Genomic DNA, 14,980 nt, shown 5'->3' with positions numbered 1-14,980 from the left:
ATTCGTGATAAACAACAACACGATAATCGAAGAAAACAACAAGCATGGTCTTGATCTGCGATCGAGACATGCTTGCTTTCTTTAAACGTAGAGAAGAGGGAGTTTGCCACTGCATGTTTTGACGCTTGGTTTATGGATCATACTGAAAGACCCAAGATTCATCTCCCGTTATCACTGATCCGAAAAAGTCTTGAGTTTCACGAATTTTTTTTCCTAATTTGCACTGCGAACTTCCATACGTTTCTGCTTCTGAATCTGAACCATTTGCGCGCACACCTATCTCATGCTCAACAGCTATGTCAAAATTCTCGTCTGTCGTTGAGGTTGATGGTCTTCTTGTCGCTGTGGACATCTTCCCGTCTCTCTCTCTGAACCGTTTGTGCCATTCGTACACACGTGGCTGTCTCATAGTTTCATATGGCATATGAATATGACCCCAGAAAGCAAGCTTATATAGCATCAGCCAAAATAAAAAAAACATCCCATTTCACCCATCCATTCGCTTCAAAAGTTTGTCCAGTTCTTCCTTGAATTTATTTAAACTATCAACTACTTCCACAACGACAGATGGAAGTTTATTCCAGCAGTCAACTACCTACTGGCTAACGGCAAATTTCCGCACATCTATTCTACAAATGTCGTTCCTTAATTATTTGAATTTATGCCCCCTCATGTTCGTAATCTGAGCAAGAGGAAAAATCTCATCAGCATTGAGCCTACTCAAACCATACACCTCAATCAGATTACCTCGCAGGTGCCTCGTCTCCAGACGCTGCAATTTATAGAACTGATGCCTTTCTAGGTAAGAGCATCCTGTTGCTTCCTTCACAAATCTGGTTGCTCTTCTCTGCACCCGTTGAAGCAGATCTCCAACCTTCCGAATGTGAGGCCTCCAGCCCTGTATACAGTACTCAAGATGCAGCCTAACAATGGCCTTATACAAAGGGATAATCACCTCCTCATCCATGAAAGTTTCTGCATATCATTGACACACGGACGAGAACCAGTGTATTCAGCCTAGTATGATAGTTGGCTATATCATTGACGAAACACCATGAGCTGTTCTGGCAGCATGTTCACGCTCTTCAGAAAATTTCATGTCTGACTGCACAATTACCACCAGATCTTTTTAATTCTCCACCATCCTGAGTGTAGTACCACACTTGGTACATTTCTCTGGGGTTACTTCTATCCATATGCAATACTTTGCATTTGTCAATGCTAAACTTCAGTTGCCACTTCTCAGGCCATTTGCCCAATTTTTCAAAATGGAAAGAGATGCCATTCCCTTTCAGGCATTACGCTGAATATTGATCAAACTAGCCGTGCTGTGTCTACATTATAGCTAGTTTTGTCAAGAGAAGAAAGTTTCTTCAATGACAAGGACTTGGACCCTCGTATACAGCTGCAGATTTCATCCTTAGAGTTCGATTCACCAGAAAAAAGTTTTTGTTGTGTTCTTTTAGGGATGGATTTGAAATTTCTCTCTAGAATGTTTCTGGAGGTGTTTCTACTTTCTGTGGTTCGACTTGCATTACTCTAGAAATATAAACATATAATCACAAGGCCAAACATAGTCTAAACATGGACTATGTTTGGCCTGCCAAACATAGTCTAAACATGGACTATGTTTGGCCTGCCAAACATAGTCCATGCTTGGTAGGTCAAACGATCTTTTCATCGAAGTTTAGATATGAATTATAGCGGTTCTAGGAAATAATCTCTGCTTCAAAATAATTTCTTTCGTTTTTCAGAGAGAAGGTGCCTTGCCGGTAGCACAGATATTATCATCGTATTCCCAACATCGAGTAGAAAAAAAGGCCTAGTTCGAATCCCGTCAATCCCGACACGAGGAACTTTTATGTTTTTTTTTTTTTTCTCACGCCCTAGCTGAGATAGTTTGGTCTCAGGCAAAGACAGCAAGGTTTTTTCTCCCGTAAACTCTGGTTTTAATTCCAGAAAACTAAGAAAACCGACCAGACAACGTACACAAATTTATGTACTTCTCTGGTTTTAGGTTGTTCTCAGGCAACCGTAATATGACATTTTCTTTTTTTTTATTTTTGTGAGAGAGAAGAAGAGGGGGAGGGTATTAATGAACGCAGATTCCGCCGCAGTTCCACAATAAACATAAACAAGTTGTCTGAAAGGCATTTTACACAAAAGAAAACTTGTTTCTTTAATTTTGCTTACGTTTATATTTTTTATTCAATAAGAAACTAAAAATTCCAAAACGTGGTCCAAAGATATGGCGTAAGCGTAAATAATCCACTAAAAGTGGAACCACTAAATTGCTACTTTGCAAAATATTTGTTTATTATTACGAACTATTACGTAAAGAGAAAAAACAAACGTTTTAAAACTTGCTTACAGAAGCCATCATCAGTGCAACGTTGTACTTAAGATAAGCATAGTAGTAAATATGAAATATATTTTTGCAACACAATTTTAATGTTCCACATAGTAGAGAAAGTGATTTAGCCTAACTCACCGCAACAAGCTTCCACGAGCTAGTTACCATCCCAGGCACGAGGAGTAGGGCCAGGGATTTAATATCTAGTAAAGGTGACATCGTGCCCATCTACCCAGCATACAAATCAGAAAACATTATATGCAGGGTAAAATGAAAAAAAGAAGAAGAGAAAGTACCAGTATAAAGCGAGACAGGAAAGAAAACATAGTAAAGAGAAGAAGAAAAAGAAACGGAAAACAAAGTTCCATTCCATTTCACCCGGACGCAACTTAAGCATCTGCGCTCCTTCTCCTGTTCCTGAGAGCCTGCAGCATCTTCCCGGCGTCCCTGCACTCTTCTTGGACAGACGCTGAACGTGTTTAAAGTAATATGTCGGACCTAATCTATCTTAACTACTGTAATTAATTATTGACTTGATCTCTGTATATTTTATTTTACCCAATATTGATATTGTATTCACTTTTATAATTCTGTTACCCTCCTAGCATTTGATTGCTGTCAAGGGCTAGATGTAACTTTTCTTTACCTGATTAAATAATAATAATTAATCCAATTTTCAGAAGAGATTATCACAATCTGTCTTGCCCATAACAAACTGCAGAGCTTTCAGAAATTACGCTACCATTAAACCCGGAATCCCCTCAAAACAGCAGCTCCTCTGAGGGATACGACATGCGTATTTTCAAATTTCAATAAAATGAGACCAATAGAAATCTGTCACTTAGCGTTTCTTTCCACGTCTGTTCACGTGTAAAATTACTCAACTTTCAGTGGATCGATTTTCATGAAATTTGATATCTGGCTTTTTTTACAGCGATATTTTGAGCCTTTCCAAATTTTACAAAAAGTGGACCAAGAGAAATCCGCAATTATTATTATTTTTTTCTTCATACATATCACATAGGCTATCAATATTTTATATTCGTATTGCCGGGTGCTGATTATAGGAATGAATTCACAATATGGCGGATGCGCAGAAACGAAGTGTTCTCGGTTCAAGCATAAAAGTCGTTGCTTTTTGCTTTCTTTTTTTGTTAAAAATCATAAATTATTGCTATTTGAACTAGTTCCCGTGTTCTAGTTTCACCTGCCGACGTGAATTTATCGATCCCATTAATTCTGTTTGGTCCTTTAAGGGCCTTAAACACTTTTGTCCGGCCACCTCTGAGGTGTTTAGTCTCCATCCAGGCTGTTCAGTCTACATCTTCCAATACCTTCCATTGGATCCTCTCGAGTTCTCTGTCCCTTTTAGGTGAGGCTTCCAGACCGAATACAATATTCCAATGAAGTCTCACCGTTTTATAAAAATTGAAATAACAATATCCTTCTCCCTGCTGGTAAAGTTCCTATTGATCATTAAAAATACGCACTGAGCCTTCTTGGCTGCCTGCTGAAGTATGTGTAATGCCTAAGGTTAAATTTTTTTTTAATTACGCATTTTGTTTTAAATTATTTCAAAGGAACCTCTAGTAAAATGACATCGAGATCACTTAGAGTGTTTTTGTTGATCATTTGCATTTAATGTTTCTTTGGAAATTAAGTGGATCTATCACGATGCTTGCTGATATGCAAACAAAACACAAGACTTCATTAAGATGAACCACGACTGTCCATGAAAATTATTTCGGCAGTCCATAATTTGTTATTTTGGCTATTTATGAATGAATAGAAAGATGCATACTGTTATGTACTCAACGTCATGCGCACAATCCAATTCTCATTCAGTTGCTAATGTAGTGGTTTAAAATTTCGGTATTTAGTTCGATGCAGACAAAAAAAGTCTTTATTGGTTACTTGGTGTATCGATTATTCTGCATCACTGACATTCCAGAAGACTCTAACAAAGATTTGGATAACAGATAATTGGTATTCCCTAATTCGCTAAAACAAATCTGGCCACTTTAAGTCACACGTTAAGACACTACAGCGATGACATTGGGTAGCAATAAGATAACCGTTTTCATGTAAATATCGTGCATCTTTATGCACCATATAACCTTATCATGATATCAACGGTCAATATATTTCTCTCTCTCTCTCTCTCTCTCTCTCTCTGTAAGTTCAGCTTCTTGTTTTGAGCTGACGTTGGAGAGATTAACTCATCCAACTATGTATGTGATGACAGATTTATCGCACGGAACGCATTCGATAAAGCGCACGTATAAAAACAAACGTATCATTGCAAATTCAGCAACTCATGATCGTATACCTTTGTCTCATACCCATAAAATACGAAACACGTGCGAATGAAGGACCAGTTCATTCAAGGAGGATATCTTGAGAATTATACTGCATCTTCAAAGCTTAGTTTTGATTTATTTCAACCGTTTTCTTCCAGTCATAAGGTAAGAAATATTTACATTAACTGTTCTAACCTGTTCGTTGTGTAAAAAATTGTGAATATTTCAAGTTCGATTAAATTGTTGTGAATAATGTATCTTTTAAAAGTTTCATGAAATGAAACTTTTAAAAGTGGCTTGAACATTGAGATTACTTTGCATTAGCAACACCTACCCAATACCTCGTGGGCCATCTTTTGCCGGTAATACAGCTCTGGTACACGTCTTGGGATGAACTCCACAAGGCGTTGCAGGGCGTCCTGTGATGGTGCTGCCCATGGGTTGCACGTGTCCAGTAATGCCTGCATATTGCCGGGTGGATGGTCATAGCATCGAATTTCCTTTACCGGTAGGTGCACAATTTTTATTTTATTTTCTTATTTTTTTTATTTTTAATAATAAAAAGATACGCAGCAGGTAACCATTAACAGCGTATCTGAGAGCAGAACAATGAACAGAGTCGATAACAATAATAAGAAACCCAACAGGAAGATAAACCATTGACGTAGATTCAAACATTAAAATCTTATGTACAAAAGAAGTATGTAATAAATTATTACCGGTAAAACAAATTATAAATAAATTAATTAGAGAATAGAAAAATAATAATAAACTACAATAATTAGATGAGAGCTAGTCACTTTGCAGTTCAACAGAAGAGGCAAACTTGTGGATGGAGTTCATCAGTGATTGGGAGTTGTCAAAAAAAGTCAATCAGAGTGTCATTTGCTGATTCTGCTCAGTGAACTGAACTTCATAAAGTCAGTGGTAGCAGAGTCAAGGCGAAGCAGTGCAGGATTCCTGACTCGTCTACAAGGAGCATTGAAGTTGATTTTACTAAGGATATCAGATGCTTCATAAGTTCCAGTGATTACTTTAGCTAGAAGGGAGATGCCAGCAAGAACTCTTCTATTGCACAGAGGCCTCAGAAAAGTAATCACACAGAGATTCATATTACACTGAGTGATAAAATAGAGGATTACGGTACGTAAGCTAACGGATAAAATTTTTTTGGACTGCTTCAATTTTATTAATTAAAGTCTTTGTGTGAGAATTCCAGATGGGTGAACTGAATTCAAGGATTGGCAGAACAACAGATTTATTAAGGATAACAACATATCTGTTTTTGAACTTGAAGGCGTTCTGTTTGATAAATCCTAGTGTTTTGAATGCTTCTATGGTGATTTTAAGGATGGGCATCAAATTTAGTATGTCATCGGTACCTTTAGTATAGTCATTTTTCATGCTTTTTAATTTTGATTTTAAATCTTCATGTGTGACATCTTTAACAGGTGTGAAGTCAGGAAATTAGGCAGGTCTCAATATATCATTTGTTTGGATTCTGGAAAAATGTTTGGCAAACTCTTGAGTAATACTGAATTCGTCTGGGGAATCCATCTAGGGAGGTCTGGGGAATTCATCTACTGAGGTCTGGAGAACCCATCTAGCAGACGTTGTTGATGGATGATGTTCTCGTATATTCAGTTTCTAGTTCTGTAAAGGCACTCTTGAAATGAAATACTTCTTCTATTTAAAATTCCGTACAGTATATGCTGTTCTATAGACTGATTTATAATATTTAAAAATTTTTAAACGTGCGTGACTTAAATCTCTTTGGCAGACGTTGGTATATTTATTAATTCTATCAAATTTAAACTGAAAGAAATATCTTTAATGAATGAATGGATATATAATTGTTAACGAAAATAAATTGTTGGAAAGTTATTTTTATCAATTTACTTCAGATATCTTTTCATTGTGTTTGGACAGTGAACGTGGCAACATAAACCAGGTGGATAGAACTTAATGTGATAGGCAATAGGTGGCAGCAACCTGCAGAGAGAGAGAGTCACAACAGCTCATTCAAAACAGCGCTACAGTTGCAAGAGTGGTCCTTCGTGGAGTTTCAATCGATGATTCGCTTTTTGTTAATCGAAATTTATTGGGAAGTTGCCGTGTACGGCGCAAATGTCATGGCATTTCAGGAATCGCACATCGGGAGGACCGCCAGCAAGAAATGCGGAGACGAATGCACAGTATGCTAATGCGGTTATTCGTGTTGATCGTCTGGTAAATGTAAATCTGTGAAAACTCTCGATGGAGCTGGTAATCTCATACAGCGTAATCTAGTGTGGATAATTATAACAGCCATGACGTGCTTCTATAATGGAAGGTGTCAGTACGGTGACTGCCAAAGTGCTTGACGGAGGAGAACAAACTAGATAGACAGACTTTAAAAATCGGAATAAAATAAATTTATTGAAATTTATAGATTTAATAAATTTATTAAATTTATTTAATAAATTTATTTCTGTTCAATAAATTTATTAAAATAAATTTATTGAACAGTGAGTTCCCGAAACATAGCCATAAACTTTTTAAGTCTTTGGCATTGAGGTGATTCAGTCCTTTAAATTGTATCATTGCGTGGTAGATTAAGTAATGATAAATTACTTAATCTACCACGTGATATAATAGTGTAGTATTTATGAATTTATTAACATAAAAGAAACATGGTTAAGACGAGAAAGACCTAGTCACGTGCTTGGCCTCCACTGGTTGCTCATGGCAATAGTCGCTACATGTGTAATGTTGGAGGGACTAAAATCTCGAAATGGAATGCTGTGTGCTATGTTAATTCTGGATAGTTGACTGTAGTGACCTTGAGTTGAGTGCTGTTGTCCAGGCAATCTTTATGAAACAATTTTTAAGTATGCTCCAACTGAACAAATAGGTGCTAAAATGAAATAAATCTAGCTATTACAAAAGCTCTTAAGAATCATTATCCAAACCGAAGGTTAATAGTGGTTGTTTAAGTTGCACTTCTTTCTGCCCCACACATACAGAATCAAAGACTTTATAGTTTCATTTTGAATGTCCTGGATTTGCTTCAAGATCTGCGGAGAAGGCCTATATTTTTACTTGCCTACAATAATAGGCAAGTAAAAATATTGTTAACGTTCTCTACGACATGAAACTAATGCCGCTAGTGTTTTCATGTTTTTGTCACACATCGGAGCGGATTTATGGTCAGATTCATGAGGCCCTGGGTACCCCGTCAAAAAGAGCCACCAGGAAATGGTTCGGAGGGCCCTCCCGCAAGATGCTAAAGGATACTCGATTTGTCAGGCAAGCTAATCCCCTCATCGCCAATTACCATAAACATCAAGATTGGCGATATGGGGACAGCAATGGTTACATGTTATATCAACCGACAGCGGATACATCCCATTATTCTGTAGGAAATCAGGTCAGAGTACCCAGCTCTGAGGTATGATTTCATGTGCCTCCACTGTCACTGGCCCTCTGTCATCCACTAAACTTTTAATGTTTCTCTCCCCCTTTACACGTTTCAATCTTTCGTGACTAACGATTGGTTTGTGTTATCTTGTTTTCTATTCCATGTATTGTATAGACAACGAAAGAGCTTAAGACTGTTTCAGATAGGGAGAGTTATCTACTATCTTGACACCAACAATCATCCTTCTTTCACTGTAAAACACGACGTTTTCTACGCGTAGTATAATCACAAGCTCACAATTATAATTACCAACGGAGTCTTTAATTATGCTGAGAACGGTTCATCCTCCACCACTGTGAGGTGAGGATAGCTTTCGTATTTCACCCTGAGTGTACGTTTATAGCCTATAAAAGAGCTGGTAATGTTTCATCTTGCTCAATTTTTTCTTTACATCACATTCAAAATTCAATGGAGCAATTGCTCCAGGGCCTCGGGGTCGTTGGCGAACTCCGCAACAGTACAATTACTGTTGGTATAGGGCGTCTCGTGGCCTCATTTTTTGGGCTTCTAAAGATATGTGTACCAGGACCCCAAACTACTTGCTAAGGCAAATCATTGACTAAATATGACTGTTAAATTATTATTATAAGTACTTAAATCGCAACTTTGGGTTTGTACTACTTTTCTCTTAGTGCAATATTTATTCTAAGTAAACAATAAAAATTAAAAAGGCACCAAATATACATTGACTCTTACCCTATTTCATTGAGTTACTTATGTAACGTCTGTTACACCAATAAACGGATATTTTAATACCCATAAGAAGATGATTGATTGCAAGACACAGTTCGGCATCCAGACCATTCTTTGAACTCAGCTCGGGTCCACTTTCCAAAAGCACTAAATTATATTTTTAAACTTGATGTCAAGTGAGTTACCAGCCGACATTTCAGTAATGTTCTGCTTTAAGCAATTTTTGAGTTAATGTTTCGTTTTTATGAAACATTAAACCAGGAAAACGACCATTCATTCGGTTTCTCTTCACATAAAGTAAGATCAAAGATTGCCGTGAATCTTATTTGTTTTTACTCGTATTCCTCTGTGCTATGAGACTCATTCTTGTAATGGATTACTTTGTTGACACGTGTAAAAGGCTAATAAGATGGTAATAACTATTACCATCTTATTTCATGATTACATTTTTGCTTTTCGGTCTGAGGGTCATCGTAAAAGTCTCCTTTGTAAGCTTAATTGCGTAAGACGGTGATCAAAAGATTTTGTCACTGTCTTACAGAACTGAGTTTTAAAAATCAAAGGATTGGATCAGTCGTACATAAACTGAGTTTTGAAAATTAAATCAAAGGATTTGATCACTCACTGTCGTACATAATTGAGTTTTGAAAATCAAAGGATTATTTTTTATTTGAATTCCGTTATTGCGAGTATTTAAATGTGGTGAAAGTATTCTAAGACACATCAAACTTTAATAAATCATTTTCAAAAATGACCTCACAACAAATTTTAGCACAAAGGCCTTTAATGACAGCAACAGATGTTATGATTACAATTTTTTCAAGGAAAGAAAAAAAAACACAAACTAATTTTCACACATCACACTTGGGCAGTGTAACATCGAATATATTGTGACCTGTGAGTGGCAGAGTAGATACGGCAGTGACGTTAACATTTGGTGCTGCTGCAGTTTCTTTACTTGCGAGCCGACGTGGAGAAAAGCCAACTCAGGGTGAGGATATATCGCAGATGTTATCAACCTAAAATAAAACCGCAACAGGAGATGATGTTAGTCGTGCTATCTTTATCTTTAGCTAACCGGAAGCCACAAAATTTCCGCTTTTACAATATAAACAAAGTATGTTAGATTACTGCACGAAAAGTAACTTTTCAAGGAACAGATTAATAGCAAATGGCTTTTAGTTTCAGTATAAATACTTCTTGCACAAAAATAGCATTAGCTTTTTCGGAATATATACAACACTCATCTCACGCAGTTTAGAAGTTGGACTTTATTTAGCGTTAAAATACTAATGTGGACAACCGAAACAGGAAATTAATAGCAATACACTGCTTGACAAAATTAACAGAATACGTAGAAAACGTGGTGTAACTTGTGATGAAGAGGGCCAACATTTGGTATGGTGGTGTACCATAGAATAACAATGAAATGAGGGGACAGCAAGGAACTTCGGACAGGTATAAGGGACATTTATAGGGGTTGTATAAGAATTGCCAAAAAGGTCACATTACAGAAGTCGATACAAGATGCTCGAAAATATGATCACATGACATCAGTACTGCGTATGATCTCCTCCAACGGCTAAACAGGCCTGACATCTGTGAACCATGCTCAATAAAAGGGTATCTATGATATTCTGTGGTAAAAAATCCCATTCTTCCACCAGCGCAGACCTTAGCTGGCTAAGTGACCGAGGAGTTGGTTGTCGGCGTGCAATGAGACGCCCAAAGGCGTCCCACTCATGTTCGATCGGATTTAAGTGTGGTGATCGTGCTGGCCACAGCAGTCGCTGGATATCTTCAGTTTCTAGATATTCCTCCACCACTTGAGCTCTATGTGCAGTGGCGTTGTCGTGCATGAAAAGAAAAGCTGGACAACCGCACCCCTAAAAAGTCGCACATAGGGTTCGAGGATCTGTTCTCGGCACCTTGAGCAGCACGGTATCCCTGTCAAAAACATGAAGTGGAGGGGATGTGGTCGTTGATCATTAGATCACCCAAGAACACTGCCTCCACCTAAATGTCCCTTTTCTGATGTTGGAGGGATAGTACCGCATTCCTCGTTGTTCCCAGATGAAATAACGTCTAGAATATAAAACTGGAGGTTAAAAAGGATTCATCGGAAAACAGAACTACACCACGTTTTCTACGTGTTCTGTTAATTTTGTCGAAAAGTGTTGTTTATAGCTTCTAATGCAATTTTTGTGTAATAAGTAACTTTTCATGTTAATTTATTTAAAAGTAACTTTTTTTTATTTAGAATTTTCGGTCAAGGTGAACACTAACAATCAAAAATGAAAACAATTTAAAACATGTCTAAAGTAATTTTATGAAAATTAACATTTGATATGTGCAAAGTTATCTCGATACTAATAACTTTGCACATTTAAACAACGGAAAGCAGGCGTTTAATATAACTTCAGAGAGAAGCGTGTTTTATTACACGAGGATTGTTGTTTCAGTCACATGGACGCATTATATCCATCCATCCATGTTTTTAACACGGATGAATTTAATTCAATAGCTTAACGAAGTTACGTATACGTCTTCCCTTCTTTATGCTTCGTAATTTTAACATTTTAATATTTTTAAATTTAATTTTAAGTTGTTTTTTTTTTTTTTTTTGTATTGGAAAGCTTTCTTTCTCATGAAAAGTCTAGAATCACGGTGTACCATGAACGAAGAGCTAGTTCCGTTTCACTTTTTAGTTCTATCAAATTTCATAAAGTTGAAGGGATTAAATTGAAACCAAAACTAGGTCGGCGTATTCAATTCAAAATCAACGATGAATATCGAAAATCTATTTAGCAGTTTAAACCAAACGCTTTCCACTAAATCTTTATCAGCTACCTTATGGCCATCCATAAATCACCCGCTCCACGTTCAATCGTTATTGACAAACCAGAGAAAATTCCTAGGCGTGTCGAATTTTCTAGGCAATGACGGAATTTCTGATTCTGCACATGTAGATAAATACATATCAACATCTTCAATGTTTCAATACATTGTACAAAAGATAAATTTTACTTAGGAGAATTTTACTGCAGTCAGTACGTGCAATGTACTGACTGCAGCTGGTATGCTGTTGGATCTACACTTCCGCATTATTCTAGAATATTTTAGAAAGTGGGAGTATTGTTTCAATATTACAGAAGATGATTGTATATTGTAGATGATTCTAGAGTGTTTTTCAATACGGAGTACAAACTACCATTGGACGATTCAAGAAGACTGGCAGTTTAACGGACAAACCACGTACACGACGATTGCGAGTAACAAAAGAAGCACAAGACCCTAACAGTGATTTATAAACGCAATCAACGACTTGCTGCACCTGAAATCAGAGCTGAGTTCAACTGGAACAGAAAAGCTCTCGTGTCTACATCCACTGTAAAACTTCGTCTTAAACAAACAGGACTTCGTGGTTGTGTAGTGGTCCGAAAATCCTTATTGAAACCGTAAAAATCGAAAAAAAAAACCGGTCGGCTTGGGCTAAGAGCAATCAACATTAGATATCTGAAGAGTGGAAAAAAGTACTGTGGACCGAAATCCACATTGGATCCAAGAGTAGAGTTTATGTGAGACGATCAGCTGAAGGAAAAATGGTGCCCCTCTGTTCAGTGCCTAAGGACAAGCACGGTGGTAGTTCCATCATGATCTGAGATTGCTTCTGTTTTTCTAGAACGGTTAAAGGAATTTTAAGAAAAGAAGGCTATAAAAACATTCTTGACATAATGCAATATCCTGTGCACTTCGATTTTGTAGAAGAAATTTTATATTACAACAAGACAATGACCGAAAGCGCAGCTCTAAGCTGTCCATGACCTTTCTAGCAACCAAACAACAGGAGGGGATATTGCAAATTACAGTGTGGCCATTCCGATCGCCTGACTTAAAAACCAATAGAGCTGTTATGGGATCACCTAGAGTCCTAGACTGTCAAGTCCGCCCATCTTCACAAAAAATATATGGGAAACCTTGAAGATCGCTTGGAATGATGTTAGACAAGACACTATCATAAAATTAATCGCCAGAATGACACGTCTGTGTAAGGCAGTAATAAATTCTCGCGGAGGATATTTTTATGAAAAATCAGTATAGTTGTTATTATTAATTATTTCAATATTTTTGCTGTAAATTTTCCAATGCTTAATTAAAAAATCTTAAAATACATTGTAGTGTGTTTTTTATATGTATTAAACCTTGCATTGTTATAGCTAATTTCGAAAAAAAAAAATTAACGAAAACTGTTGTCGTATGCTGTGGTTCCAAATTTTTAGGCGGAAGTGTTAATTATAGGCATATCATTTTCTTTTTGATGGATTAGTCACTAGAAAAATCCTGTAGAAAAGAAAAACAATCAAAAATATAACGCTTTTTCCAGTTAGAGAATTATTCTCCCGTAAATAAAATATTATCAATTGCTCATTTGCTACTTACCTAAATGATATTTTGTGAAATTTGGAAGCTCTGATATTTCGGTAGCGGATTTAGAGCATCCTAATAGGTGTTCTTGCTCGCATAGTCTATATCAGAAACAAAAAGAAAAGAAAATTTTGATTTATTCGTTATAAATTCTTTATGTAATAACAATTACATTATCATTTTTTATACCCAATCGTAATGCTATGATTCCGAATATCTTAACTTACTTCTGAGACGTATTAAAAGAACAAAAGATCTTGCTCACCTGCTCAAATCCGCTCTGCACGTCACTCAACTCGGTCTTCAAATTCTTATACCGGCGGCGCGACGTGTCAAGCTGCCCCGAGGCGTCGAATAAATTCCGTTGTACCTCCTCATACTGGGACCGTAGATCCTATAAGGAAAAGAACAAAGTAATGAAATACAGTACAGTACTTCCATTTTAGATAACAAAGCAAGCATAACCATTCTCTCCTCTACAGACCATTTTAAGACAATATCCATGTACTGAATGAGGTTTGTTTTAATTATTTTAGAATTATGAGTGCATTGTGCTGTATGCAAGATTATGGACCTGATTTTTATACGGAGATTTTCAAATATTGATATAAATTTTTAGAATGCTTCAAATAAGAATTGAGAATTTATTTTCTCATTAGATTATTAAGAGATAGGAAGAAGCTGGGGTGACAGCGTCAGGTGTACAGTTAACCATCAGCTTTATCTGATGTAAGGACGACAAGGATTTATCTGTAAGGACAAGACTAGTGTAAACCATAAAGTTACCGCTAAATGAAAATGTGAAACAGGACGAGATTTATAAAGGCTTAAACCGCCTTATGACGATGAATGATGCAAAGCTTTCAATGAAAAAAAAACCTTCATCTGAGATCGATTAACTGCAGCCGTGATCGAAAATACTTTTAAGAATTCCTCCAGTCACCTACTGATGGGATTTGAACCCATACCTCTGCAAACAAGTGAGAAGTGGTGAAACTAGTATAACCAGGGGATTTCCTAGGGTATGTGGCACCCGGGTGCCAATTGAAATTTGGCGCTCCCCTTTAAAATTTTCTTCATATGTGTATGTAAGTTTCCGGTTTTCAGGCACCCCTTGAATGTTGGCGGCCGGGTGCAGTGCACTCCTTTCACCCCCGAGACGGGTGGCCCTGACTATAATATCACGAAGGAACTACTTGATATCAATTACTAAGCTTAGTGTTAGTACTGGGTTGGAGTATATAATTTACGCTAAAGAAACTAAATACTATGAATAGATACGAAGGGAGGCGAACCGTGCGCATTCTGATAGTGAGAGGTCGAATGAATAATTGTACATATTTGTATATTTGTATGTAGCGTTTCTCTATTCTCTGTTACATGACACTATGCCCTCGTGAGTAGCACAGTTAGTAGAATCGTCGTCCACACGCTGAGTGGAAAACACCTGAGTTTGAGTCCCGTCGATGAAGTGAGGAATTTTCATTTTTTTACGACATGGCTGAGTTAGTCAGGCGAGGGTAACATGGATTTTCGACCAGCAAACAGAAAACTGACCACAGAACACACGCAATTTGCAGACGGTATATACGGAGCAATATGGCCTTAGTCGCTGATGCTCTTAAAACCCTATTTGATGACATGGCACCATATATATTTGTTAACATAAGGTCACTAAACCAAAATGCCGCTCCTATTTGAAGTGTGGATATACACATAAGCACGCGCAGTTATGAGATTTTTGAATGT

General features: G+C 37.1%; 1 protein-coding gene across 1 annotated transcript in view; it reads right to left on the bottom strand.

Annotated features, from left to right (window-relative positions):
* Positions 1-9,570: 9,570 nt before the first annotated feature.
* Positions 9,571-14,980, bottom strand: part of LOC150082794 (uncharacterized) — a 29,783-nt gene continuing 24,373 nt past the window's right edge. Inside the window, exons 3-5 of the mRNA XM_090377603.1 lie at positions 13,497-13,625; positions 13,247-13,332; positions 9,571-9,825 (exon numbers count right to left, since the gene is read on the bottom strand). Coding sequence (XP_090233729.1) covers positions 13,297-13,332; positions 13,497-13,625 — 165 coding nt within the window. The 3' untranslated portion in view covers positions 9,571-9,825; positions 13,247-13,296. The remainder of the gene's footprint in view (positions 9,826-13,246; positions 13,333-13,496; positions 13,626-14,980) is intronic.

The sequence above is a fragment of the Mastigoproctus giganteus genome, chromosome 7 (genome assembly GCF_048544385.1).
Source record: "Mastigoproctus giganteus isolate SK-2022 chromosome 7, ASM4854438v1, whole genome shotgun sequence".
In the NCBI taxonomy this organism is placed as follows: domain Eukaryota; kingdom Metazoa; phylum Arthropoda; class Arachnida; order Uropygi; family Thelyphonidae; genus Mastigoproctus; species Mastigoproctus giganteus.
The sequence above is the reverse complement of the archived record's forward strand: the minus strand, read 5'-3'. Positions and strand labels throughout refer to the sequence as shown.